This window comes from Penicillium macrosclerotiorum, assembly GCF_028827735.1.
Source record: "Penicillium macrosclerotiorum strain IBT 26536 chromosome Unknown utg000012l_segment0_segment0, whole genome shotgun sequence".
NCBI classification, from domain to species: Eukaryota; Fungi; Ascomycota; class Eurotiomycetes; order Eurotiales; family Aspergillaceae; genus Penicillium; species Penicillium macrosclerotiorum.
Window position 1 is genome coordinate 150,302 of NW_026643091.1, and position 12,511 is coordinate 162,812.

A 12,511-nucleotide genomic window follows, 5' to 3' on the forward strand; every position below is an offset into this window, starting at 1 on the left:
AATTAATCCATGGTGATAACTGCGCGGAACCTGACGCTTCCCTTCGTCATTGCCTCTGTAGATGGTTCGGATTAGCACCGGGATTGGCCTGCTTTGAGGGACAGAGAAAATCTCACCAAACGCATCGTTCGCCTTTTCTAAAGGAAACTCCTCCACCATACAATTGATCTCATGTAGCTCGGTAAACGCAATCGTGTCTTCCGAGTCGGTGGCATGGCCAGAGGGCCAAACCTGCACCGAGAGGCCATATTTAAGCTGGACTTCTGGTAAGTAATTGCCCTTGGAACCATCGAAGATATTACTTACCATGGTGGCCGTATCAACGGGGACTTCACCCGGCACTATACACCATCAGTATGAAAATGTGCCAACAGAAGGCAGGGTCGATAATCTCTGACCTGACAACATCAACAACTTCCCCAAAATCCCCAGCCCCTTCAACAACGGACTTATCACCTCAGCCGTTGGCGCTGTCGAAACGACCAGCGATGCCCCGCCCAGCTTCTGCAGCGTGACCCCGGCGTCTTCCTTACTCGAGTCAATGTAGTCATGCGCGCCCAACTCCCCTTACAAACTTCTCCTTTGTTGCATCTCGCGAGATCGCAACCACCCGGTATCCCATTTTATTGGCGTACTGGATGGCGAGGTGGCCCAGACCGCCGAGGCCTTGAATGGCAACAGTCTCGCCGACAGGGACGTTCATGTGCCGGATGGAGTTGAAGACGGAGACGCCGGCGCAGAGGATGGGGGCATACTTTGCGGCTGGGACGTGGGAGGGAACGCGGACAGCAGCTTCTGGGTTGAGGAGGCAGTATTCCGCATCTGCAACGAACCAAATCAACACCATTTCCAGGAATGCGCGGGGGAAAGGAAGAGGAACGGGGGAAGACGTACATCCGCCATTCTTGGTCTCGCCATTGACGACCTGCGAGCTGCACATTTGGTACCAGCCTTTGCGGCAGGCTTTGCATGCTCCTTTTTAGTGTCAGTTATTTGAGCCGGAAAAAAGGATGGGGACGGAATAGGTCGTACCATCATGTCCTCCGTGCCAGCCCCCTCCGATACGATCCCCGACGGTCCAACCAGAGACATCATCTCCAATGGCAGCTACACGGCCGATAATCTCATGACCGGGGACGATGGGACTGTTAGTAGGTCCGTCATTAGTAGTATCCCACGAGGAGAAAGGAGAGAAACACACAATCCCCCACCCATAACGTTACTCTGCGCAAATACATCCGAGAAGCAAACACCGCATGCTTCCACCTTCACAAGAATTTCATTGGAGCCGGGCGGCGTGAGAGGTGCTTCCTCGATGACCAGTGGGGTGCCGGCAGATTTGAAGATGGCTTGCTTGAAGGTTTGCGGGATGGTCATTTTGTTGTTGCTTCTAAGTGTCTCGCTGTAGGTGGGAATGGGAATTGGAAGAGATATAGGATACAGGTTGAGAGGCGCTTTTTATACATATATATAGCTGTGATACAAACACAATTAGGCAAGGGGAGTAGGTCCTTCTGATCCGGAGTTATCATGCGGTAACGTCACACTTGAGATAGCTATTCACGCGGTTTTATCTCGGGCTGGTCCTTTGTTCGTCTCGAAGGAGTTGCCGGAGTTGGAGGCGGAAGCAGAAAGCTAGGGCTGGTTTCTTGGCGCTTTAGGAGACCCACTATTTTGACAGTTCTTTTGACAGAGTGGGTCATTTTCAACATCCCCAATCCCGCAGACTGTATTCTATCGTCTCCACCTTCGAAAAATGAATTCATCTCATGTGTCTTATACTACCTAGTAGGTACTATAGTCATGAACTTTGAAAACTCACTATACTAGTCTATTCAATAGAAAATACAAGGTAAAGATCTACTAAGTTACTTTCTTTAAGATAAAATACTGAAGAAATATTACTTAACTTTTTTTTTTAAAAAAAAAAGTAAAATTGTGATAGAAAACGTGACTATAGGTAAGAGTGAAAGAGTATGTTGGGACTTAGGAATATAGGCTGTGACGAGAGCGCTGATAGTAGTAGGAATAGGGGGTAGGGGCCCTGGGAGACGGGGACCCCTTTAGCTATATAGCCTGCGGCAGTTGTGAAATACGTGGGATGAAATTAAATTTCTACAGAGTGGATGGTAACATACAGTCTACGGATTGCGGATATTGAAAATGACGCACTCTGTCAAAAGAACTGTCAAAATAATGGGTCTTTACTTTAGCGGACCTACCGGCTTGATTTGTAAGGTCTAGTGTAGCCTGAAGGGAATACGAATCGAATGGGGCTAGAACTGGGTGAGGGGTTGATTGAGATGGCACTAGAAGATTGCATGTAATCATGTGAGAAGGCGAATCACCAAATCTGACATTCTATGCTCAGCTACAATCTATCGCTCACTCCTTCCGGCATGCTTCGCCACCATCTACCTTACACAAGAAACCTCTTCCTCGTCAAAAACAGGGAGCACAATGTCCACAGCGCCCCCGCAGCAATAACCATTACCCAAACATCCCCGATCGTCTTCACAATCGCATCCACACACTTCGCCCTCAACTCCGGCGTTGCGTTTTGTAACAGCTCACTCCTCGCCCCCGTAATCGCCGCCTGAATCTGCGCATCCGAGTACTCCGTCTGCGCAAGCACCTCCTTGAGTCTCTGAAACCCTAAACTCTGGAAAATACAACTCGCGATTGCTAATCCAATCAGCTGGCTCGATCCCTGCGAGATATTCAAGTACTGGATCAGCTCCGCGACCCGGTCCGGCTTGACGAAGAATGGGCCCACGGCATACCCCGCCTGGGTGGTGGTCATCCCCAGCCCCAGCAAAATGGAGTAGCCGTAGATGTTTGCCGCAGGGGTATCGTACTGCACGGTGTACATGACCGCAGCGCCGCAGGTCATGCAGATCCCGCTGAAGAGGTACCAGAGGTTATGGTAGCCCGTCAGGCCCATGACCGCGCCGCAGGTTAAAATAGTGGCGACATAGAAGCAGATGAAGGGGAGGAGACGCACAGCGGCCTGCGTGCCGCTGTCGCCGTGCACGAAGAGAAAGTAGAGCGGGATGTAGTAGATGGTTACAAACAGCGCAGCACCGCCGCAGGCCATGCACACATACAGCAGGATGAGCTGGGGGTCGCGAAGGAATTCGCAGGGGAATATCCGGTTAATTGGGTCTGTGAGGATCGAGAACCGCTGTGTCACAGACAAGATGACGGTGAGAACGACGAAGACGACGAGGAGAGCAATGAAACGTCCGTCGCTCCATGTCCAGATAGAGCCCGCGAATGTGAAGGCCAGTGTGAACGAAACGTAGAGGCCCGTGGTTAGGACAATACCTAGCCAGTCGAGGGAGCGCAGCTTGTCGGAGAAGGGGATGCCGGGGCGACGGGGGAGCGATGGAAGAATGAATAGATAGATGGGCGACATGGCGCCGAAGATGACAAGGTTGAGATAGAAAGCCTTATTCCTTGTTAACTGGAATGACCCGTCAAAAGGACTGCTGCGAATGACATACCCATCTCCACGTCGCCGAACTATCCGCCAACGACCCGCCCACAATCGGACCCAGAATACACCCACTGCCGTACACGAACCCGGTCATCCCGATATAAAACGGCTGCTGCTGTGGACTACTCATGATCGTCACCAGATTGAGCGTTCTAACAGCTATCATCAGCACCACACTCACAGTTTCAATTGACTGAAATACTGTACCCCAAGTACATCCCTGCGCCCCCAGCACCAGCCCAAACCCGTCCCACGATAATCGCGTTCATTGATGGCGCCGCACCGCACAATGCACTCGCTGCAGCAAACATAGTCAAGCAACTCACAAATACCCATTTCGCGTCAAAGGTTCCGAATACCTTGCCGAGAGGCAAGATAGCTACTGTTGAGCCCAGAGTGAATCCCACACCTAACCAACCCAACTGTGTCACGTTGTCGTACGTCTCCGATACTGCAGCCTGGATGTCGGCTGCAATGGTGGTGTCTAGTCCATAAAGCATATTGGCCGAAAAGATGGCCACGCAGATGAGAAGCCAACGGAGGCTAGAGACTGTCTGCTTGGGAGGGGAGTCTTCTGTGGTGGATGATTCATTTTCCTTCTCGACGGAGGCAGACGACGGGGAGGCGTTGTTCTCAAGATCTGTGCCTTCGGAGACTCTGGACCTTTCGAGATGGTCATTGAGGCCTTCTGAGCTGGGTGTGACCGATGTTTCGGCCATGATGTCTCTTTTCGGTTCTTCGAGGGATTAATGTCAACACGATAGATGCTGGATGCGCAGATATTTATCGCGGAAGACGGGAACCTTGAAGACCGGGAGCGTCTTCCAACACAGAAGGAAAATGCAATCCTTCATAATGAGCATCCTTACTCATAATAAGCGTTCGATGTATGATAGTTAGTTACGCAGTGGGTGTGGATTACCTAATCCTATTTACTCTCCATTCTGCGTGCTTTTGGTGGGCCGGAGTTGGCGGAGTTCATCCAAATTGAGTAAGTGGGCTTTTTCCATAACTACCCTTCTCCGGGCCGGTTCTTTCTTAGCCTCCAAGGAGTTGCCCGAAATCTCCATTGAGAATATCGTCTGATGTCCTGACCAACCAGCGGCTTAAGGAACAGTGAACCTTTAATTAATCTGGCTTGGAATATGTCATTTACACTAGTACTGCATGCACTCCTCCCATGGAGCTAACGTAAATGGATTAATCGTTTCCAGTGTTTCTATGTCGATGTGCTTAAGCGCATCGGCTACGTGATACAACGGCGAGCGGTGGTATCTTCTAAACTTCCTGATCCGATCTGTACTTCTGCAGAGAGGATTGGTTTCCGGCAAGGTGTGGATGTCTGTCCATATTTTCACGGCTCGTTTCCAGAATCGGCGCTGTGCAGTAGCAGTGTCTCCGCCCACCCACACCGCTTCGCGTTGTGGGTGTGCCACACCCTAATGCATAACCACACCCTAATGCATAATCTTTCCCACCACCCTATTTTTTGCTTCTCTATCCAACACCACTATCTAAATATGCCTAAAATTGATGAATCTCGTATGGCTGAGGCCTGCCTAGCAGCGTCACGCGAAGAGAAGCCGAATATTGCGCGTCTAGCACGCGAATTTGGTGTTAATCAAAGCACTCTCTATCGACGTGTTAAAAAGGGAACAGGGCCTCGCATAGCTAGAAGCGGGAACGGATACGCTCTAGAAACCTATCAAGAAGAGGCCTTGATTCGCTGGATCCAATATATGAACGATTGCTATATGCCTATCACTCCTAGGATACTAGAAGCGTGGGCGAATCGTGCATGCTAACGCGTCGGGAAGCCGCCGATTAGCAAGATGTGGGCGTATCGCTTTATTAATAGGCTTCCTAAACATCTTCAATTAGGGCCTACTAAGCAGTATACGAAGGAATCAAAGCGAATCCTAGCAGAAGATCCAGCAGCATTACAACATTAGTACGATCTTTTAGCCTAAACAATCAAGAAGACTACACTAGCACGCTTAGTCTACAACTTTGATGAATACGGCTTTCAACCAGGCGAAGGAAGATCTAGAAACGTTATATCTTCTACTACTACTACTACTAGTAGTAGTAGTAGTAGTAGTAGGAAGATAGTAGATCTTCCTTAGCCAGACCAAGGCGAAAATATAACGACTATCGAGTGTATCGCTGCCGACGGGTGGCAGTTAGAACCTTGGTTTATATTCAAAGGCAACGGGATCTTTATAGAATCTTGGTTCAATCAAACAGAAGGCCTACCACCACATACTACAATCACTACATCGCTAAACGGTTGGATAACCGACGATATAGCAGTTCAGTGGCTTCGATTCTTTATAGAATCAACACGCGACCGTACGAAATCGGGTGAAAAACGTATCCTAATCTTCGACGGTCACGGTTCACATCTTACATTCGAATTCCTACACCTTTGCGAAGAGAACGATATCCTACCAATAGGATTTCTACCACATACTACACACCTTTGCTAACCGCTAGACGGTAAGCCGTTTCTAAGCTATAAGCAACACTTCCGCTTAGCGAATAACGACCACGCGTTTTGGGGTGGAAGCCCTATCGGAAGATCGGAGTTCCTTCGAATAATCGGTAATATTCGGAATAGAGCGTTTAGCCAGCGAATCATTCGTGAATCGTTCAAAGATCGTGGGATCTATCCAGTCGATAGTAGAAAGGTTATTAATAGCCTTCCTATCCAAGAAATCCCAGATCTCCTAGCGCTAGATCTACAACCGCTTCATACAACAACACCTTCACCACCACCTATATCTTCTTCTAGTATCGACCAATCGCCGCCTAGATCTATACAGGATCTAGAAAAGAATCAAAGGAAGATTGCTAGATATCAAGAGGATCTTACACCAAGGCAGCAACGTAATCTTGATCGTGTGTTTCATCATAACAAGATTGCTATAGAGAACCTAAATCTAGCGAACGATACTATTCGCAAGATTAGGGAAGCTCAACAACCACTACAGCGCCCAATCACCAAGCGCCAGGTTAAAACACCGCTTAGCAAAACAGGGGTTCTCTCTATTAGAGATGCCAATCGTTCTATTACTAAAAGAAAGGAGAAGGAAGCGGATATAGAGCGGAAGCGGGTAAGGAAGCAGTGGAAGAAAACATATGGAACATCACCACCACCAGAACCTACACAGGAAAGCCTGGCATCGTTAGATAGAGCAGAGGAAGCACGTCAGAACGGGCAGGGTTTCTTTCTAGATACTAGTGGGATGCAGCGATAGATAGGGGAAATAGGAAATATTATGCATTAGGGTGTGGTTATGCATTAGGGTGTGGCACACCCACAACGCGAAGCGGTGTGGGTGGGCGGAGACACTGCTAGCTATGTGAGCCTCCGCCTCTGCTACGCTGGTCGCGACCGTGAGAAATGCTCCCACAATGGCTTGTGTTCCTACCCTTTGGACTTGATTGATCGGTCTGGTGTTCTGATTCTTAAAAGCATGCATCCAGGCATTAGAGGCATAGTCCCCTACTGGGGCCACCGTCGATGAGAACAGCTGCTGCGCTGTCGCTGGGAATAGACCTTGGACCGGAATATCCTTATACTTTTATTAGTACTAGTAAACTTTATTATATATATTAATTAAATAAGTGGATTTAATATAGTTATACCGACTTTATTATTTAAATAAATATTACCTATCCTAGCTTAAAGTAAAGATAGAACTAAAAACCGCTTCTCAGAGATAAGAATTTAACTAGAGATCTCTACGAAAATCTCTCTTTAAACTCTTGTACTTAATAATTAAATAGATCTGGCTGAGAATTACGTTATTAAACTAGATACCCTGATTTAAGTTAAGAAAAGAATTCCTTAATAATATTCTAGCTTATAGAGGAAAATAGTTATAAGGCAATTATAGATACTATAGTAAGATATACGCTGTTCTATAAACGCGTCTACCTTATCTAAGAAAAATAATATTAAAGTATTTAGCGATCTTGAATTCTATTTCAAGTTATTGATTAAGCGTAGCAAGCCTGTCGCAACGATTGCTTGAAAACGACAATTGTATGTTTGCTTTGAAGACTGGGACCTGTGCTAAGCGTCTTTGAGCTCTGCCGTTGGTTTTTATTCAAAACTAACTCCCGATCTTATAGGGCTGCCCTTGGTTGTTCCTTTTCCCTTGATAAGACATATGCTGGTTTACCTGCGGAATATTTGGATCTTCCAGAATTTCCTATTGTAGTTCGTGTGTGCAGTATTTAGTCTTATCTATCTCGTAAATGCAAACTGAAAGCGTTTCACCTTCAAGATAATCTCATGATAGCTTTATCTCCTTTCCTTGTCTGGATATTACTTCTAGTTTAGGAGGCGAAGGGGACAGAGAGATGTGGACAAAAACAAGGGCTACACAATATTTAAGGTCAGTGTAATGTTGAGAAGGAAGGACTCTAAGCTTAGAAATTGTCTACTAGCTTCCCTGAAACTCCCACTATGCATCCACAACATCGGGGTAGCCCATCTTTTCTAGATGCCGGGCAACTCTGCGGCGCCAGTCCTTTTTGGAGTCCTCATCCCTATAGTTGAAATCCATTCCCGCTGAGAGTCGACAGTTTGTTCTGACCTATTCGATGGGGACATAGCCAGCAAGCTCCTAGTCAATGATACCCAGCGAGCTTGTCGAAGTATCGACAAGAAGATTCGTAGGGCCAAGATCACAATGATAGAAGACAAGCGTAGAGACGTCCATAGACATCTCGGTACAATTGTTCAGAAGCTGCTGTGGAGATATAGAGATAGGGCATCCGCCATCTTGCTGTTGCCTTTAACGAGATAACGTTCAAATAGCTGGTATCCGTCCACACTACCAATAATATCGCCTTTCCGTGCCGCTAAATAATTGCAAATATCTGCTACCTTGCTGATATAATACTAGCAAAGAGTCTCGTCTATATTAGGCTAAGCTTCCTCAAGCAGCTGGCCGGGAACCCTTGAGACGACGAGGAAATATCGCGAGCTAGTCTCAAAATAATAGTAAACTTCCGGAAACTTAAAGCCTAGGGGCTGTTAGTCTTTGAGAAACTGCAAGGGAATATGCTCCCTGGTCACATAGGGATAGTCTATGTGATACGCTTTGATAAAGGCTTTGCCTACTCGCCAAACGGCCGCTTGATTGTCGACTGCGTGAACTCTCGAGATATAAGATATGTCTTCTGCGAGGGGTTTGGAATCGGGAAGAGGCTTAGGTGCAGTGGAGAGGATGAAATAACCCCTATTGCTGTCGCTCCAGCATACTTGGTCGGCTGGAATTTTGTCCGGGGGTGGTGACGACGAATGAGTAAGAAGAAGCTTGTTTGAGATTAGCCAGGAGCTTTTATTGACTTCCCGTATCGATTCATTAAGGTGTGGCAGAAACAAGTTAATCAATGTCATGTCAGTTTTTGATCTTGAAGGCGAACTAGTTGAGTAAACAAAAATGCCAGGTGCGAATGCCAGGTGCTTTATAGGAGCCGCTGTAAGCAGTGAGTAGTGTCCCAATATTGTCAGAGGGTGCATCACTAATTATCAACATCCCCTGTAACTAAAGTAGACACTTTGAGTTGTCAACTACTCCGTCCGTCCGTTGCAATCATCCACAGCAGCCATTTCGTCATCTGCACTGTTTCGATCAAAACCAACTAACAGCAAACATAAGACCCTATTAATCTGAAGGCGAGACTGCGCTCGGTATTCCTGGGAGCTACAAGCTCCTGGGAGCCAGGTAATATCTCCTAAGAGCAAGCAAATCGTGACTGTGAACTTTCAGTCTGCGCCCAAGGTTTCAGTCAAACCGGGTGGGGCTGAAGGTGACATTCCTCTTAGGGCGGGGACCCTGGCCTAATGATTTTTGGGGAAACATCACAGCTGGGGTGCTGGAGCCAAGTGAGCTGACATGAGCCTGCTGGATCCCATCCAGGCGATGGCCAACAACCGCTCTCAGGTGGTGATGACCACGTGAATGGTGCGTCACGGTGTGAGTAGGTACGCCCGGCTCCTAGGAACGATCGCTTCGCTCGCATAGGATTTGATGACTTCCGTATCGAGGTCACGCTGCTCGTCAACGCGGGATTCAAGAGAATCCCCCTTTCTTTCGAACTGAATCTCTTCAACATTCAGTTATTGGAATAATCTACCTCTACTATTCTTCTCTGATTCAACAACGATTTAATATTGTATTCATTTTTCCTTACCTGACCAACAGGCCGCTACCCTGCAAGTAGCACCCTAACAAAGATAGTGTAAGAGTTGATTCTCTCCCTATCGGAGATGCGAAGCTATATCCTGTAAAGTCTGTGTACTAGGAAAGATATCCTTCGATCAGAGATCACTCTTCGTCAATCATTTCCTCACTGCAATAGATAGTCGTTGGCGAGATCAACGTTCTTTGCCTAGCCGCTAAATAGTGATTCGCTATCTGCTATGAAGTCGCCAGAGCTATGATATGAACCAATCGGCTCTTTAGCTTCAATTTAGGCTTTTCCTCAGGGCCTGCATGCGGTATGATAGTCTTTTGAACTAGGAGAACGAATAGCGATGAATAAATCGCCGGTTCCGGGCAAATTTCTGGATTTCGAAAGACCTAACTACCAGATATGTTGTGTAGTATCAGGAACGAAAGAAGATCTTTACACGAAAATGTTGTATTATTATTAGACGCTCAAGCATGAAAGAAAGAAAATAACAGAGTCTGTCAGCTAAACCTTGGCCCCTCTAAACCAGCATTTAGAAGTTTCTACGAACAGAGATAGTTTCGGCGTAATCTCAGGCCCGCGTTCCCACGAAATTCTGTCCATTCTCAATTCCAATCACAGTCAAGCCAATCGGCGGTATCCATGTAGTCTCGGAGACCCGGGGTCATCCAAGTGGAAGTGTCGGAGTTCTGGGAAAGCTGAAAATCCGCGGACTTTCAACGGCGCCCGGACATTGGGTGAGGCTGATCGACGCGGACCCACAGGCTCCACTATCCTAGTTCTACTGTTATAGACACAGAGCACGAACTAATTGTGTGATAGATTTCGAATAAAAAGTGGAGGCCAAATAGGCCATTCCTTTTATTTCCAGAGCTCTTCAAGCGGCTTTATAAATACAGAGCCCTGTCCGTCTCTCCCTCATCCATCGCCTCATTTACTCCGTCGACTAGACTTCCAGCTTCTGGAGCCGATCTAGAGTCTATGTTGAGAGTCATGTCATCCCCTGAAGGGTCCACCATGCAATCTTCTCAGGGGAAGCAGGTGATCGAGGCTTCACCTTCCTCGAACTTCTCGTCCGGGTTGCAAGAAGTTTTGTTCATCTTCGTTGTGGGTCTGTCCCAGCTCTTTTCCGTTGGGGGCCTCGGAAATGCCGCGTTCTCCATGCAACATATCGCCAAGGACCAGGGCGTCACCAGTAACGGCCAGATGTCTTGGTTCTTAGCTGCCTATTCGCTTTGTGGGGGTGTTTTTGTCTTGGTGACCGGTCGTCTGGGTGATCACTTCGGTCACAAGTATGTCTTCTTCTTCGGATGGCTGTGGATGGCTATTTGGTCCCTGATCAGCGGCTTCGCCCACGATATCATCCTCTTCGACATCGCCCGTGGGATGACTGGGATCGGTAACGGTGCTCTGGTGCCTAACTCCTTTGCTCTGTTGGCTCGTGCCTTCCCACCCATGTCCGTGAAGAAGAACATCGCCTTCGCCTTCCTGGGCTTCTGCGCTCCTTCGGGTTACATTTTTGGCGGCCTCATCGGCGCTGCTTTCGCCGAGAACGTCACCTGGCGATGGGGCTTCTGGTTCTGGGCTATTGGATGTCTAATTCTCTGTATGGCCAGTTTCGTGGTCATCCCCAATCGTGTGGGCTCCCCCATTCCCGGGCTGAGCATCAAAAATCTCGACTATATTGGCAGCATCCTTGGTATCTCCGCCCTTATCCTGTTCTCCTTTTCTTGGAACCAGGCATCTGTGGTTGGTTGGGACACTCCCTATATTTGCGCTCTCCTCATCTTCAGTGTAGTCCTGCTGGTCGCTTTCATCTACTCCCAGTCCAAGGTTGCGGCGCCTGTTCTGCCCAATTCCCTCTGGAAGCGTCCCAGTTTTGCCCCTGTCGTCGCCGCCATGTCTTTCGGCTGGATGTCTTTCGGAATCTTCCTGTATTATACCACCGTCTTCATTTTGAACGTTCATTCCAAGCTGCCTCTCACCGCTGTCGCGCAGATGGTGCCCCTAGTCATCGGTGGTCTGTGTGCGACTATGTCCGTGGGTCTGTTCATCAGCAAGGTCCGCGCCGAGTATATATTCGGCGTGTCAATGTTCTCATTCTTTCTCGGAAATTTGCTTATGAGCTTCGCAAACTACTCGGATGTCTATTGGGCCTTCATCTTCCCTGCCTGTCTGCTCGTCGTCGGCGGTCCCGATCTGTCCTTCGCCTCTTCCGGTATCCTAATCTCCAACGCTGTGCTTCCCGAGGAGCAGGGCGTGGCCGGCTCCTTCATCTCGACTGTTGTGCAGTACTCCATCTCCATCGGTCTAGGTATCGCGGCCACTATCGAGGGTCACGTTAATCACGGCGGGAAGGATACCATTCTGGGCTATCGCGGTGCTCTGTGGCTGGGTACCGGTCTCGCTGCTGTGGCTTTCTTCATCGTTGTTTTCTTCGTGCGCGACACCCGCTTCGATAAGACAAAAGAAGCCGAGGTTGAGGAGAGCTCTGGTGCTGAGGAAATGAAGATCGAGGTTTGAAAACGGTACTGCTGCTTATCTGTGCTCCTGACGGCCGATTCTCCCTTTTGCATTTATTTAATGATTTCCATTGCAATCTCATAAAATAGACCCCTATAATCACACTTATGGCGCAAAATAGCAATCCACATATTTACTCTAGTAAAGTTCTTCCTATCTCTCAAATGTCATCTGGCAGTAGACTCGTGATTTTCCGTTTATTATTTGACTAAGGCCTAGATTCCGAGTAAATCAGACGAGCTTCTCTGGTATAGCCAGGTTTAAAAGACGTAATTG

The 12,511-nt window shown here is 47.9% G+C and overlaps 3 protein-coding genes across 3 annotated transcripts; 1 reads left to right on the forward strand and 2 right to left on the reverse strand.

Annotated features, from left to right (window-relative positions):
• Positions 1 to 2: 2 nt before the first annotated feature.
• On the reverse strand, positions 3 to 1,377 carry N7462_011442 (uncharacterized protein; the record flags this gene model as incomplete). The annotated part of the gene is made up of 7 exons (XM_057083156.1): positions 3 to 55; positions 117 to 255; positions 307 to 341; positions 399 to 528; positions 572 to 975; positions 1,033 to 1,145; positions 1,202 to 1,377. The coding sequence occupies 7 exons, from the start codon at positions 1,375 to 1,377 to the stop codon at positions 3 to 5; spliced, it is 1,050 nt and encodes a 349-aa protein (XP_056927895.1).
• Positions 1,378 to 2,419: 1,042 nt separating this feature from the next.
• N7462_011443 (uncharacterized protein) lies at positions 2,420 to 4,218 on the reverse strand (the record flags this gene model as incomplete). The annotated part of the gene is made up of 3 exons (XM_057083157.1): positions 2,420 to 3,451; positions 3,507 to 3,651; positions 3,707 to 4,218. 3 exons carry the CDS (start codon positions 4,216 to 4,218, stop codon positions 2,420 to 2,422), a joined length of 1,689 nt encoding a protein of 562 aa, XP_056927896.1.
• Positions 4,219 to 10,729: 6,511 nt separating this feature from the next.
• N7462_011444 (uncharacterized protein) lies at positions 10,730 to 12,235 on the forward strand (the record flags this gene model as incomplete). The annotated part of the gene is made up of 1 exon (XM_057083158.1): positions 10,730 to 12,235. The coding sequence occupies one exon, from the start codon at positions 10,730 to 10,732 to the stop codon at positions 12,233 to 12,235; it is 1,506 nt and encodes a 501-aa protein (XP_056927897.1).
• Between the last annotated feature and the right edge of the window lie 276 nt (positions 12,236 to 12,511).